Genomic DNA, 15,428 nt, shown 5'->3' on the forward strand with positions numbered 1-15,428 from the left:
ATGCGGGGATTTCAAGGTGGAAGGCTGGCCCGGTAGTCCCTTCGAGAGCCTTACAGAATGCCGAGATTTTCCCCTCGGCCCACCACTCTGAAACTGAAATCCAGCTTTTATATTTCCTGGAAGAAAAAGCCTTGACCAGAAGCCTCCCTCCCGAGGGGTCGATCTTACCTGTTAGGTAAGATCCTGCCCAGCTCCCGCGCCCCCTCCTCTGCGGACCCTCCCACTCAGGGCTCTGCAGCCGCAGTGCCCCCCCGCCGCCCCCCACCCTCACTCCTGCGTCTTTCCGAGCTCGCCCCCCCACCCCAGCCGTTTTCCCAGACTTCCCCCGTGCTTTCGGGTAGCCACCCAAACATCCCCGCCCGCGCCGGCGGCGGGGATTCCGGCGGGCCAGGGGCTCCCTGGGAGGCACGCGGGGAGGAAAGCTCTGCGGCGGGGCAGGCGGCCGCGCAGGGGCGCTGCCCGAGCGCAGCGCAGAGGCCGGGCGCGGGCGCCGCTGCGGCACGACCGGGGGGCGGAGAGGGGCGGGCGCGGGGCGGGCTCGGCAGGGAATGTAGAGACCCGGGCGGGAGCCTCCCGGCGGCGGCCGGACTGCGGAGCGCAGAGGCTCCGTCACGTGTTTTTCTCCTCCGAGTGAGACGGCGGCGCGGCCGGAGAGGGCCGGCGCGCGGAGCCAGACGCCGCCGCTTGTTTTGGTTGGGGCTCTCGGCAACTCTCCGAGGAGGAGGAGGAGGAGGGAGGAGGGGAGAAGTAACTGCAGCGGCAGCGCCTCCCTGGGAAGAGGCGTCCTCCCCGACTCCTTCCCAGACCTCTCCCCGCGTTACTCCCCTTCTGCCCTGCCTCCTGGAGCGAGGGGCAGGGATGAGCCCGTCCCTCCGGCCCGTCCCCAGCTCCTCCGGCTGCCTGGCAGCGCCTCGCGTGAAAAAGCCACTTTCTCCGCTCGCCGAGATGGGCCCGAACGGGGGCTGCAAAGGACGCGTCTGCGGGCGCCGGCAGCAGCAACGGCCGCAGCGCCGCGGTCTCTGACCGAGCTGGTATTTGGGCGGCTGGTGGCGGCGGGGCGGCTGGGGGGTGGGAGGAGGCGGAGGAGCAGGCGAAGGAGGAGGAGGAGGGAGAACCCCGTGCAACGTTGGGACTTGGCAGCCCGCCTCCCCCTGCCCAAGGATATTTAATTTGCCTCGGGAATCGCTACTTCCAGAGGGGAACTCAGGAGGCAAGGCGCGCGCGCCTGGAGGGGCAACGCGGGCGCCTCCGGCCGCCGCCTCCTGCCCGCGCCAGACTCCAGCCGGGGCGGCGAGAGATGCATCTTCGTTCCTTCGCGGCCGCGGCGGCTGAGAGGAGACTTGGCTCTCGGAGGATCCGGGCTGGCCTCACGGCGCACGCACTGCCTCCCCGCAGGGCATGAAACGCCCGTAAACTCCGGTCGGGGCTATCTCCTTGGCGCAGCCTCCGCGTCCTCCTCCAGCTGTCCCTCCCCGGCGCGGGGGGTGGCGTGGATTTCGGAGTCGGGGTTTCTGCCGCCTCCAGCCCTGTTTGCATGTGCGGAGCCGCGGCAAGGAGCCTCCGCCCCCCACCCGGTTGTTTTTCGGCGCCTCCCTCTCCTCGGCGGTGGTGGAGGCGGCAGCATGGCGAGCCCTCCGGAGACCGACGGCTTTTCGGACGTGCGCAAGGTGGGCTACCTGCGAAAACCCAAGAGCATGCACAAGCGCTTCTTCGTGCTGCGGGCGGCCAGCGAGGCGGGGGGCCCAGCGCGCCTCGAGTACTATGAGAACGAGAAGAAGTGGCGGCACAAGTCGAGCGCCCCCAAACGCTCGATCCCCCTTGAGAGCTGCTTCAATATCAACAAGCGGGCGGACTCCAAGAACAAGCACCTGGTGGCCCTCTACACCCGGGACGAGCACTTTGCCATAGCGGCGGACAGCGAGGCGGAGCAGGACAGCTGGTACCAGGCCCTCCTGCAGCTGCACAACCGTGCCAAGGGCCACCACGACGGAGCCGCGGCCCTTGGGGTGGGAGGTGGCGGGGGCAGCTGCAGCGGCAGCTCAGGCCTTGGCGAGGCTGGGGAGGACTTGAGCTACGGGGATGTGCCCCCAGGACCCGCGTTCAAGGAGGTCTGGCAGGTGATCCTGAAGCCTAAGGGCCTGGGGCAGACAAAGAACCTTATTGGTATCTACCGCCTCTGTCTGACCAGCAAGACCATCAGCTTCGTGAAGCTGAACTCAGAGGCGGCGGCCGTGGTGCTGCAGCTGATGAACATCAGGCGCTGCGGCCACTCAGAGAACTTCTTCTTCATCGAAGTAGGCCGTTCCGCAGTGACGGGGCCTGGGGAGTTCTGGATGCAGGTAGATGACTCTGTGGTGGCCCAGAACATGCACGAGACAATCCTGGAGGCCATGCGGGCCATGAGCGATGAGTTCCGTCCTCGAAGCAAGAGCCAGTCCTCCTCCAACTGCTCCAACCCCATCAGTGTCCCGCTGCGTAGGCATCACCTCAACAACCCCCCGCCCAGCCAGGTGGGCCTGACTCGCCGCTCGCGCACCGAGAGCATCACCGCCACCTCCCCGGCCAGCATGGTTGGGGGGAAGCACGGCTCTTTCCGTGTCCGAGCCTCCAGCGACGGCGAAGGCACCATGTCCCGCCCGGCCTCGGTGGACGGCAGCCCCGTGAGTCCTAGCACCAACAGGACCCACGCCCACCGGCATCGGGGCAGCTCGCGACTGCACCCTCCTCTCAACCACAGCCGCTCCATTCCCATGCCTTCCTCTCGGTGCTCACCTTCTGCCACCAGCCCGGTCAGTCTCTCGTCCAGCAGCACCAGTGGCCATGGCTCCACCTCTGACTGTCTCTTCCCACGGCGGTCAAGTGCCTCTGTGTCTGGTTCCCCGAGTGACGGCGGTTTCATCTCCTCCGATGAGTATGGCTCCAGTCCCTGTGACTTCCGAAGTTCTTTCCGCAGTGTCACCCCGGATTCCCTGGGCCACACCCCACCAGCCCGCGGTGAGGAGGAGCTGAGCAACTATATCTGCATGGGAGGCAAGGGGACCTCTACCCTCACCGCCCCCAATGGCCACTACATTTTGCCTCGGGGTAGCAATGGTCCCCGTTACCTCCCAGGAGGTGGCTTGGGCATGAGTCCAGCCCTGGCTGGGGATGAAGCAGCCAGTGCTGCGGATCTGGATAATCGGTTCCGAAAGCGGACTCACTCTGCCGGCACATCCCCTACCATTTCTCACCAGAAGACCCCATCCCAGTCCTCTGTGGCTTCCATTGAGGAATATACAGAGATGATGCCTGCCTACCCACCAGGAGGTGGCAGTGGAGGCCGACTGCCCGGATACCGGCACTCCGCGTTCGTGCCCACCCACTCCTACCCTGAGGAGGGTCTGGAAATGCATCCTTTGGAGAGGCGTGGGGGCCACCACCGCCCAGACACTTCCACCCTCCACACTGATGATGGCTACATGCCCATGTCCCCAGGGGTGGCCCCCGTGCCCAGCAGCCGAAAGGGCAGTGGGGACTACATGCCCATGAGCCCCAAGAGTGTGTCTGCCCCGCAGCAGATCATCAACCCCATCAGACGTCATCCCCAGAGAGTGGACCCCAATGGCTACATGATGATGTCCCCAAGTGGCAGCTGCTCCCCTGACATTGGAGGTGGTCCCAGCAGCAGCAGTGCTGCCCCTTCTGGGAGCAGCTATGGCAAGCTGTGGACAAACGGGGCCGGGGGCCACCACTCTCATGCCCTACCGCACCCCAGACTACCCATGGAGAGCAGTAGTGGCAAGCTCTTGTCCTGTACAGGTGACTACATGAACATGTCACCAGTGGGGGACTCCAATACCAGCAGCCCCTCCGACTGCTACTGTGGCCCTGAGGACCCTCAGCACAAGTCAGTCCTTTCCTACTACTCATTGCCAAGGTCCTTCAAGCACACCCAGCGCCCAGGGGAGCTGGAGGACAGCGCCCGGCCCCAGCACCTCCGCCTTTCCTCCAGCTCAGGTCGTCTGCTTTATGCAACGACAGAAGATTCCTCCTCCTCTACCAGCAGTGACAGCCTGGGTGGTGGGTACTGTGGGGCTAGGCCTGAGCCCGGCCTCTCACATCTCCACCATCAGGTCCTGCAGCCCCATCTGCCTCGAAAGGTGGACACGGCTGCCCAGACCAATAGCCGCCTGGCTCGGCCCACGAGGCTGTCCCTGGGGGATCCCAAGGCCAGCACCTTACCTCGGGCACGAGAGCAGCCGCCACCCCTGCTGCACCCTCCGGAGCCCAAGAGCCCAGGGGAGTATGTGAATATTGAATTTGGGAGTGATCAGCCTGGTTACTTGTCTGGCCCTGTGGCTTCCCACAGCTCACCTTCTGTCAGGTGTCCACCCCAGCTCCAGCCAGCTCCCAGAGAGGGGGAGACTGGCACTGAAGAGTACATGAACATGGACCTGGGGCCAGGCCGGAGAGCAGCCTGGCAGGAGAGCGCTGGGGGCCAGCTAGGCAGGGTGGGTCCTGCACCTCCTGGGGCTGCTAGCATGTGCAGGCCTACCCGGGCAGTGCCCAGCAGCCGGGCTGACTACATGACCATGCAGGTGGGTTGTCCTCGTCAGAGCTACGTGGACACCATGCCAGTTGCCCCTGTCAGCTATGCTGACATGCGGACGGGCATTGTCATGGAGGAGGTGAGCCTTCTGGGGGCCACAGCGGCCACTCCCTCCTCCTCCTCTGCAGCAGGTTCTGCTGCACCCCAAGGAACAGGGGAGCTGACTGCCCGCTCTTCCCTGCTGGGGGGCCCACAGGGCCCTGGGGGCATGAGCGCCTTCACCCGGGTGAACCTCAGTCCCAACCGCAACCAGAGTGCCAAAGTGATTCGTGCGGACCCGCAAGGGTGCCGGAGGAGGCATAGCTCTGAGACCTTCTCTTCCAAGCCGAGTGCCACCCGGGCGGGCAACGCCGTGCCCTTTGGAGGGGGTGCTGCTGTAGGGGGCGGCAGCAGCAGCGCTGAGGATGTGAAACGCCACAGCTCTGCTTCCTTCGAGAACGTGTGGCTGAGGACTGGGGAGCTCGGGGCAGCCTCCAAGGAGTCAGCCCAGGTGTGCGGGGCGGCTGGGGGTTTGGAGAATGGTCTCAACTACATAGACCTGGATTTGGTCAAGGACTTCAAACAGCGCCCGCTGGAGCACCCCCCTCAACCACAGCCCCCCCCACCCCCTCATCGGCCTCTGGGCAGCAACGAGAGCAGCTCCACCAGTCTCTCCAGTGAGGATGTAAGCTCCTATGCCAGCATCAGTTTCCAGAAGCAGCCAGAGGACCGCCAGTAGCTCAGCTGGACTTCACAGCAGGTGCGTTTTATGGTGACCTAGTCGAAGACAAAACAGCTTTTAACCTTGTGCTGTTCGTCTTTGCCTTGGCCCCTTGCCACTGCTTCCTTAGGGAGTGTACTCACAGGAGCTGGGGAGGTCAGGGCACACTAGATGCTCACTCCACTGTGACACCTGGCCCATAGTCAAATTAAGCTGTAGGAGCAGCCACACAGGAGGGATTTCTTCCTTTCAGGGTCCCAAGTGGACTACTTACTGTAGTAATTCCAAACCATTTATTTCTGTAATACTAGTTTTGAGGTTTGTGAAGTTCATATATGAGAAATTTGATCTCTTCCTTTAAGTTTTCTTTTAACTATACATGTCGATAAGTCCCTGGAGCAATAATTCTACAAAAATATTTGTTAATACAGTGGCTAAACCCTTTATTTTAAGATAGTTTCTTAAATCTCTTAAGAGTTATCTTACCAAGTTGCTCCATCTACTTTAGTTGGGTGATTTCGTAATACCAAAGCAACATAAGTAGCAGTGGGAAACATCAATTTTTATTCCTGCTGCCCTGAAAAGATTCAGGATTAAGAGCTTGTTTAGGCTCATGTATTTAGAGAGAAATACCTGTCTGTCTATGACTCTCTTTAGAAAGTAATTATAGGTGATATTTTCTTTTCGTTTCATGAACCAAGATTTGTGAAATATTCACAGACCAACCCACCACTTCACGGGCATGGCTGCTTTCATATAGAATATGAAGTGAAGTCTGCATGCGTCTGGGACCCATTATTAGAGTTACAAAAATTCATCTCAGCATGTCTGTCTTAGAGTTGTCTGTTCTTGCAAAGGCCTGCAGGGAGATATCAGACAGATCATTTGGGGGCTACTGTACATCTATAAAATTACCTCACATTTTTAGGTTGAAAAAATTAAAGTCAGGGAAATGGGTTTGGTTTGGTTTTGCACTGAACATAAAGCCTAACCTTGTCCTTTTCATTTTTAGGACATTTATTGTTTGCCTTTAAGTTCAAGAGTAGACACTTCAGTAAATGTTGAAAGTTGGCTTTAGGTCTTCTGTGGGTAAGGCTCTATTGAAAATGAAAACCATTTGTAATATGAAATTAGCCTGCCCTTTATTCTGTTGAGCCTATTTTCTGGTGGTCGTAACTGTGGGAAGCAGAGAGAAATACAGTTTACAAATAATGTGATGAGTTGGCAATGCAGAAGTTTCCAGCATTTGGAAACACTTTGACAAACTACTTATCTTGTGATAGTTTTTTTTTATATGTGCTTCACAGAATGAGCTTTTAAAAGTGTTATTCTTAATACATATCCACTCAAATTAATTTGTTCATTGGATTCCTATTGATATTTATTATGTGCTCACCGTCTCCTTGATTCTAACAGTTTGACCTATAACACTCTCTGTTTTGTAGCATAGGATAGAGGTATATGAACATGCAAGGAAGATTTTAGGTGATATATTGTACAAAGCATTTATTTAATTAGCATTCAACATCTGTTTTCATGATTCACTAGAAGAGAGATTTGTGTATATCAACATCAACAGTAAAAATTTGGGTTATTTCATATATGTGTTTATGGGAATGTGAACCCCTCTAACACTTTAACCATTTATGTTGTAAAGTGTTTCATTTATAAAATAATGAGAATTTGAAGGAAATTATAAAATGGCTTTTATTATAAAAAGACCTAAAGCCATTATTATAAAATAATGAGAATTTGAAGGAAAAAACCCAGCAAACCAAAATTTTAAAGGAGATGAAATTTTAAAGGTTTTAAAGGAGATGAAAGAAGAGGCTAGGAAACAATAAGCTTTCCTGTTTTCTTATTTTGAAAAGTTTTTTTTTTATATATATAGAGAGAGTAGAATAAATAATATTTGCTCTTTAGGAAATCGATGAAATCAAATTTTCATTGTTTAAAGGAACTTTACAAGAAAATCCCCCTTATGTGGAGGATACATTAAAAAACAAACCAACCAAAACAATCTTGTATCCTTACTTTTCTTAGGGAAAATTTTCTGGAATAATCATATATTCATATCCCTGATAATCTTTGAGTAGCAATAGACCATGCTTTGACAGCACCATGCTAGAAAAATTATACAATGTGTATTTGTAAGATGTTAATAGAGGGAGGTGAGGGTGTGTGTGTTTCAAGTGAGGCACCAAATGCTACTTGGCATATTTACATCCTGAATTCTGCTAGCTTGCCTTTGCCCTGTTGAGTTGAATGATGTGATTTGATAGACAATTATCATCTGAAAAAAAAATCAGACTTTTCCTAGGAATGAGTATGTAAATTTGTGAAAACATTGTTTTCCTAATTTGCTCAGCCATTGCTGTCTTTGCCTTTTTTTCCCATTTCTCAGGTAAAATCTGAAACATGAAAGGGAATGAGGGGTGCTCTCTCTCCTCACCCCTTATTTTAAGCAACTCTGTTTAATATTTTTCACTGCTGATTAAAGCTGAGTTTGTGAGGCAGTTGGCTCAGGTGCTCCAGACTGTGTTGGTCTTCTGATTCACCTTGTGTCCAACCAGCTCTTCTGTTTCTCTTCTCTCGTCAATCTGCCTTCTCTAACTTAGTTCTGACCTGCTAGACTGTTTGCCAGTATCCCCCTCTCCCATTCCCTTTGTCTCCCACCTCCTATTTCATGTGTCTGACAATTTTTTTTTTTTTTTTGCTGCATTTCAGAATTTCGCAGCACTTGGGGCCTAATTCTTTTGCAGAAAGTAAATTGAGATCTCAAGGAAGAGGGCAAAAAGGACATAGCAGCTCAGCTACCTTTAACGAGCATTTATCTGTTTTGTTTCTGAGTTTTGAAACTGCAGCCGGGCAGATGGAGCAGGCTTTGGCAAAGACACAGAGCCAAACCGCCCTGCCTAGGGTCCTTTTTTTTTTTGTCATTTTATTATTGCCTTCCCCCCCTCCGTCTCCCACCACCAAAAAAGGAAAGCCATATCTGTACCTCTACGACAACATCCCATCCCCCCTCCCCTTACCCTCCCTGTGTGGCCTTTAGGTCTGGCGCAAACCCTCTCGGCTCTGGCATTTCCCCGTTTCCTGGGTCACCTCCGCTTCCTGCATTCCTCCCTATTTATTTGGCAGTTGGCTTCCCCTCCCTCCTACAAGTCCCCTTTTGCCGGGGATTGGGGAATGGGCGACGAGACTGACTCCGCCTTCTGGAGTCTCGCTTTGCATAGGTCTCCCGGCCCCTGGCGTGCCGCCCTGCCCGGCCGCATGGTAGGCTGTGGGCCTGCAGAGCCCCGACCACGGCCCCTCGGTGTAGCGCTGGCTCTGAGAGGGCGGGGCGAAGGGCGCTGATTGGCCCTCGCCAGAGCCAGTCAGCGTGAGACGGTCAGGCAGCTGTAGGCGTAAGGCGGGGCCTAGGAGGGGCGGGGCGGGGCCGGGCTTTCAGGCCGTGGCCTTGGTCCCGGGAGGGGCGGTGTGCCTGCGGGCCTGACATCCCGGGAAGCCCTGTCCTTCCACCTCTTGTCTTTTGAGCCCGCAGTACTGCCAAATACGCGCGCCCTCCTACCCCGCTCCCAGAGGATGTTATGCACTCAGCCCTGTTAGTGCATCTAGACCGGAATCCTAAGAATGAGAGCGGCCAACCAGCCCACTGACAGAGGCCGGAAACACACACTTCCTCTTATTTTTAATTGAGAAAAATTCAGGCGGTGACCATGTGACATGCCCCATTTTGTTTCCCTCCTCTTCTTTACTACCGTTTACTATGACGCCACGTTACTTCTTACTGTCTGGAAATCCATGAGCAGGAGGGAGCTACATCACTGGTTGTAGGATTGATTGGGCTGGCTCAAGATTCTTATATTTACGTGCCTTACTAATGGGAGGGAGGAGAAAACAACAGGGAAGGAATACAAATGATGTGGCTGGTACTATAAAGCGGTTATTGGGGCAAAGACCCATTTGGCTTGAAATTGTATTAGGGTCAACACTATACTGAGCATCTGCTGTTTGCAAAGCATGGAGCTAGATAAGATCAACAAAGACTGACCCTTGTAGGCCCAAGGGAGCTCACAGTGAAATGAAAACCTTGAATATAGCTTGCAAATCATGAGACTCTGGAGATTCATTACCTCCGGTACAGTTCTGTACTGAGGTTGGAGGAAATGCAGCTTAAACTCTCAAAACCAGATTCGTTTTTTGACCAGTGACAGCTTATGTGAAAGCTCATCAGGGCAGGCTAGGCGAAGTGATTAGGAAAGCTTGCTACATTTGTGTTGTGCTCCCTCAAATAACCTTAATTACATGAGATGAAAAATTTGTTCAGATTTGGTCTTCCTCAAATAAAAAAGGAAAATAAGAAAGAGATACTGTGAAAGTATGCTCCCCCCACACACCAATCCCTCTCAAATAAGCATTTCTCACTAGCCAGCATCTCCCTTGCATCCCTGAATCATAAGCCCCAAAGGCAGCATTTTTCCTTAGGTGCTGATTGAAATATCATAGTTGAAAATGTAATGAAGAAGGACTGCCCCATGTCAGCGCTGTGCCTGATACTGTTCTGAGCTGTGGGACAGAGGATCTCTGTTGTTTCAGAAAATCTTCAGCATCTAACAATTTTAACTTCTTCCATTGTCTAGGTAGCTTTTTATATTAAAAATAAATGAATCTGTAAAAAATTCCATAATTCCATATATTGTCATTTATCTGATCGCCTGCCCCCAAATAAATAAGATCTCCAGTATTGCCTTACAGTAAGGAGCTTGGAATCCAAAAGAGTGCATGCTTCCCCCACTGCCTGCTTTTTTTTTTTTTTTTGATTTACCAAAATTCCTGGAAATAGCTTTATGCTATCTTGAATGATGCAATGGAAAAAGCAACTCTGGGGAGCCAGAGATCTTGGGTTGTAGCACAGCCTGTCCTATTCACTAGCTGAGTCACCTTGGGCAAGTCTTTAATTTCTCTGGACCTGTTTCCTAATCAGTAACTTGAGAATTTTGTTCTAAATTATTCTAACCTCCTTTGCCGCTCTAAACATAGGAATATTTTGGAGAAAATGACTGATCTTTAATGGGTCAGTTGTAATGAGGATTCTTTCTGAAGAAGCTGTTGGTGGGTCATAAGGAACTACATTAGAATAATCTGGTTTGTCTTGTTCTAGCTTTTGGATCAGACACTATTTATGGTTTGATTCAGAATTATTTTAACCTTTCTTGTGTGGAGGGTATTTTCAGGTTTTTAATAAACCTCAAGACAAAACCACTCCTGACTGTACCAGTCTGAGTTTTTGGAACCTTCCCCAGACTGGATTAAGCTTTTCACCCCTCCTCCATTTTAAAAAGTAAAATGTGTGTGGGAATGCAAGTCACCTGTTAGTTTCTGCATCCTAAGGTCACCTGTTGGAAGCATCGCACCCAGTCTCACGTAGGTCAAGCTTTAACCAATCCCTGTCTATGACAGTATTCTATTTATTCTGTCGCAGACCACCCCTTCTTGGAGGAGTGGTCTGTTTATGGCTAATGTTTTTCATTTGTATCTTCAAAATTCTTCTGTGAGGTATCTACTTGAATGAAAGGGAAGGATAGCTGAGCCCCTAACTGGGGACTATATGAAGTCTTCCACAATTTTTTTGCTTAGTTTCAGTTTGCCCTGTTAGGTGTGTGAAAAGCCCAATATTTCTCTTGCCAGCAGTATTTCTATTGTCCAGCTATTTTGTGCTTTTGGGATTTTTGATTAGACAGTTGAGCTGTATGCTTTGCTGACCCAGTGTTATCTTTGCTGTTGAGCTGCCAGTGTATTCAGAAGTTCTGACCCCTCGGGCACCTCTATGTGGGTTTCATAAATCATTAGAATAGTTGATTGACTCTTTCATTCAGAATTCCAGTGACTACTTTTTTCTAATCCTCTTGCTATCTCCAGATATATTTCTTAGCTGTATACTTATAAATGGTTCTTTTTATTTGTGTGGGTTGTAATTTTAGGATAATGGAACACTTCACAATTTTAAGGTTTTGTTTTGCTTTCTTTTGAAGAAAGCCATTTCCTCAATTATTTCCTCATGTAAAAGAGTTATTGGAAATTGTATTCAAGGAAAATAGCTTCTTATGAATTCAGTTTGAAGTCAGTTTCACAATAAAGGTTCTATAATTTTTTTCATACTAATGCTTTTTTGGGTCTAATGATGCTCTACCACATTCATAATTGTGTAATTGATTGATTATTTCATTACCTTATGAGGCCACAGCTATTTGGCAAACTTCAGAAGCTCTTTTAAAAATGTTATTGAAACGTGCCCAGAAGTTGTAATCACATTGAATTTTAATTTAACAAATTGTATTTTAATATTAGTATGGTATAATAGTATACTAATTTCAAACTAATATGAAATAGTTGCAAGAAAAGTTATTGTAAAGCTTTTTAAAATGAGGCTAATAAATACCTGTTTACTTGTATTTTTGCCTTACATTATGGAAATGGTAGTGTCCAACCCATTCCTATTTCACAGAAAAAAGGGGAGAGATGAATTAGATAAGTATAAGGGACTGTCATCTATGGGAAAAGGAGCATTTTCTATTTCAATAATTGGCTGCAGGCTCTGCTATAATCTGTTTGTTAAAATAAAGTTGGTTGGATAAATGTTATTTGTGCTTCCTCAGTGAGTCAGTAATCTTTGAATACTAGAGCTTTTAAAAATAATGTGTCTATGTTGAAAAGGCTGATTTTCTTTTTCAGCCCCCTTCCTGCATTTTCATTAATGATGGCAGTAGAATTGAATACATGGGTCAGACTATAATTGTAATCATATCCAATCTACTTTCAAGCAGAGAGGAGGTTTGGTGGTTTTCTTACCCCTACTCTAATGTTTGATTGAGTAGGCTGAGCCACATTCATTGTTTTCCTTGTGTCATTCAATGCTCCCCCCCTACTTCCCCACTCTGTCACATTTCTGCCATCTATCCCTGGCCCTGTTAGAACCTAACCTGTATACACTGGATTGCTAATTGATTGTGCTAAAGAAGATGCCCCTGGAATCTACGTTGTGGTAAGGAAAAGAGGCTTTGATAAACTTTTCCCCATTTTATCTGTGGACCAAAAAATACTTGGATGCAAGTTCTGTGATCCTTCCTGACATACTTAGGTCATGTCGCTGAACAGTGTCGATCTTGAAAAATGGACCATTGTGTTTGTTGGCATAATCAAAGAGGCATTCTTTTGTTTTTTTTTCTTCAAATATCTCTAATGATCATTTCCCTGTCCATTTTCAAAATGTTTGAAGGGCTCTATAGGTTACAAGAAATGATGATATTGTTGAATTTTGGGACTTGTGGGAATAATAGAACTTCAACATCTTCAGTGCTTAGAGGCTACCCGCATCCCAACCGCAGCATCCATGATCTGCCCTTGGCCAAATAGGCCCTAAATCTTGATTGCTTATTTGTTCCCTCTCCTTCCTTTCCTCAGTAAACACCAGTGAGCACCTGTTGTGTTCCAGGTAGCATACATTTTGTTGAACGAGGATAGGATAAGACACTTGGAAATGGAGGAAAAAAAATGGAAGTGAGGGGAGTGCATCCCAAGTAATTGCCAAATTTCTCATGGTTGCAAGCTTATTTGGGGAAAGAAATAGTCAAGATTTAGAGCATGTCATCAATTCGTAGAAGGCAGCATTTTTCATATACTTGCAGGGCCAAAGTGCCCATCTTCCTTAAAGTTTTGTTCCTTTCTTAATCATTGCAGTTGTGGCGTCCTGCCTCCCAGTAACACAAGTTAAATAGTTATAAGGCTGTTGACAGTCTCATTTGGAAGAGTGGGCCATGTTTGGATATTCAGGTAGCAAGCATAGCACTGGCAAGAAGCAAGAAGATATCTTTGGTTCTTCCCTGCAAGCGAAGCAGCCAGCAGAGGGAAGTCTGGGTGTTGAATGAGCAGGAGTTTCCCGGGTGGTTGTTTAATGGTTGGTCAGTGTTGGGAAACATGGTATGAAGGTGGGGCTGCAAAGGAAATGGTGAAGTCTTTCATGCCCTCTTTGAAGCTCTATTATTCAAGGATTTTTTTTTTTTTCTCCTTTGGGTGGGCAGTTTTATTTTTAGTAGTGAAAGTCTCTAACCCTCTGACCTCTGGTTCCTGTGCTGGCTTCTGGATGGAAGTATAATCTCCTTTGAGATTTTGTCATTGCTCTCTTAAGTGTGTGCACATTCTCTCTCTCTGTTTTGATGATGTGCGGTCATATTTGTTTTTAGTTGGTAGTGATTCTTACAGAAACAGAAAAAAATTTTTTTACGGCTACCAAGTTTTCTGATACCTTCCTGGGCCTATTCACAATATTTTTTGTTTCTTTGATTGTTTGGCATAGGCAATACATGCTCCTGCTTTAAGTTTCAAGTAGTTTAAATAGGTATAGAGTGAAAAATATGGTTCCCTCCCTCTCTTGCTCCCAGATTCTCTTTTAGGTCACCATCAATGCTGGTTTTTTGTTTATATTTCCAGAGATGAACTGCTCATAAATTTTGAAGCTTGGTAATAGAAAGTTGGTTAAATGCTCAACTGCCTGAAGTCTCCATGGAAGAACATGCTCAGATTCCAAATTTCTGCACTAAAGGAACACAGCAGATATCTCTTAAGCTAGACTTGCCACCCTTGTTGTTAAAAGGAAAATGAAAAGTGCTCTTTATTTTCCATGTTTCTTTTGAATTTTAGGTTTAAAAAATACCTAAAGATACTTCTAGTATAACTCAATGAAGGAGGGAAAGCATTAGGTACGAAACGATCTACTTTTTAAAGTTTGAAGTGTTTGTGCTAATTAATTAAGAAGGGAAGGTGTCTAAATCTTCAAGTTTTAAATCTTTATTTTCTTCCCTTGTTCAGTGTCATGGTAGTACTCAGGCATTCTCCACTTCTATCCCCCACCCCCAACTGAGTGAATAACTAGTTCTTAATATAGTGTAGTAGGATTAAGTATAAAGGTTAAGGATCCTTTTGAAGATTTTCCAGACAACCAAGGTCTCATTTTTGAGAGTACCAAAGAAATAATGTTTGTTTGTTTTTTTCTGAATTGTCTTTTTTAACATTCCAAATCCTGGGAGCATTTTATTTGAGACATAATATTATATTAAATATAATACATTACTAAAGTGATTTCCTCTCACTCATTTCCTCCATTTTGGAGCAAATGAATGGAATTTAGAGAATCTGTTACATCTCCTTTGGAAGCTATGTGTGTTACTGAGAAAATTTCTATTTTGAACCAAAGAAGCACTCTAATGGTTAAGAACATTTATGACTGATGCCCCAATGTTCTTGCTGATTGTGGTCCAGGTAGAGTATAGACAGAATGGGGTGGCTCTCACAAAACAGAAACTTTGAAGAATATGATACCAGAGAACATTTAAATCAGATGTATCAATATTTTATCATTTTCGGTGACTTGTCAATAAAAGTATGCTGGAAGCAATAATAGCAGTTTTCTCTCTCTCAGATCATCTAGAGTGAAGAGGAATAAAAGTCATTAATACGAAGGAACTTTCTAAAAAGCTGTTAAAGATTTCATGTATGATGCTAACTAGTTTTTTAGTTATATGCAACATTTAGCTTTGTTGTGTGACAGACCACCCCAAAAACGATTGCCTTAAAACATAAGTCATTTATTGAATCCCATTTAGGGCATCGGTGACCTGGACTGGGTCTCACTGCTGGTTTCATGGGGTGAGCTCCCATGGCTGCCGTCACCAAAGAGTTGGCTGGTGGCTGGTTGGTTTAGGATGGCTTCCCTTCACTTGTCTGGTGGGTAATGCTGGCTGTCAGTTGATGCTTACTGTTGACTGAACCACATGTCCTCTGCAGACTAACCTGAACTACACATGGTGTTGGACAAGTTCCCGGTAGCAAGAGAGGGCAAGCCACATAAGCCTCTGCTTACATTACATTTGCTACAGTCCCATTGCCCAAAGCAAGTCACAAAGCCACACCCAGTTTCAAGGGGTAGAAAATAGATACTACTTCTTGATGAAAGAAGCCATTTTTTCTGATTTATACAGTATCTAAGTGTGTTTATAAGTGCAGTTATCTGTGCCATCATTAATATTTATCAGTTGCCTGTTGAACACTTAGAATAAAATTATTCTTAGATGTTGATAATGA

General features: G+C 48.3%; 1 protein-coding gene across 1 annotated transcript in view; it reads left to right on the forward strand.

Moving 5' to 3' along the window:
* Positions 1-596: 596 nt before the first annotated feature.
* The window catches only part of IRS1 (insulin receptor substrate 1), a 60,722-nt gene continuing 45,890 nt past the window's right edge, over positions 597-15,428 (forward strand). Inside the window, exon 1 of the mRNA XM_036913591.2 lies at positions 597-5,327. Coding sequence (XP_036769486.2) covers positions 1,623-5,306 — 3,684 coding nt within the window. The 5' untranslated portion in view covers positions 597-1,622 and the 3' untranslated portion in view covers positions 5,307-5,327. The remainder of the gene's footprint in view (positions 5,328-15,428) is intronic.

This window comes from Manis pentadactyla, chromosome 6 (genome assembly GCF_030020395.1).
Source record: "Manis pentadactyla isolate mManPen7 chromosome 6, mManPen7.hap1, whole genome shotgun sequence".
In the NCBI taxonomy this organism is placed as follows: domain Eukaryota; kingdom Metazoa; phylum Chordata; class Mammalia; order Pholidota; family Manidae; genus Manis; species Manis pentadactyla.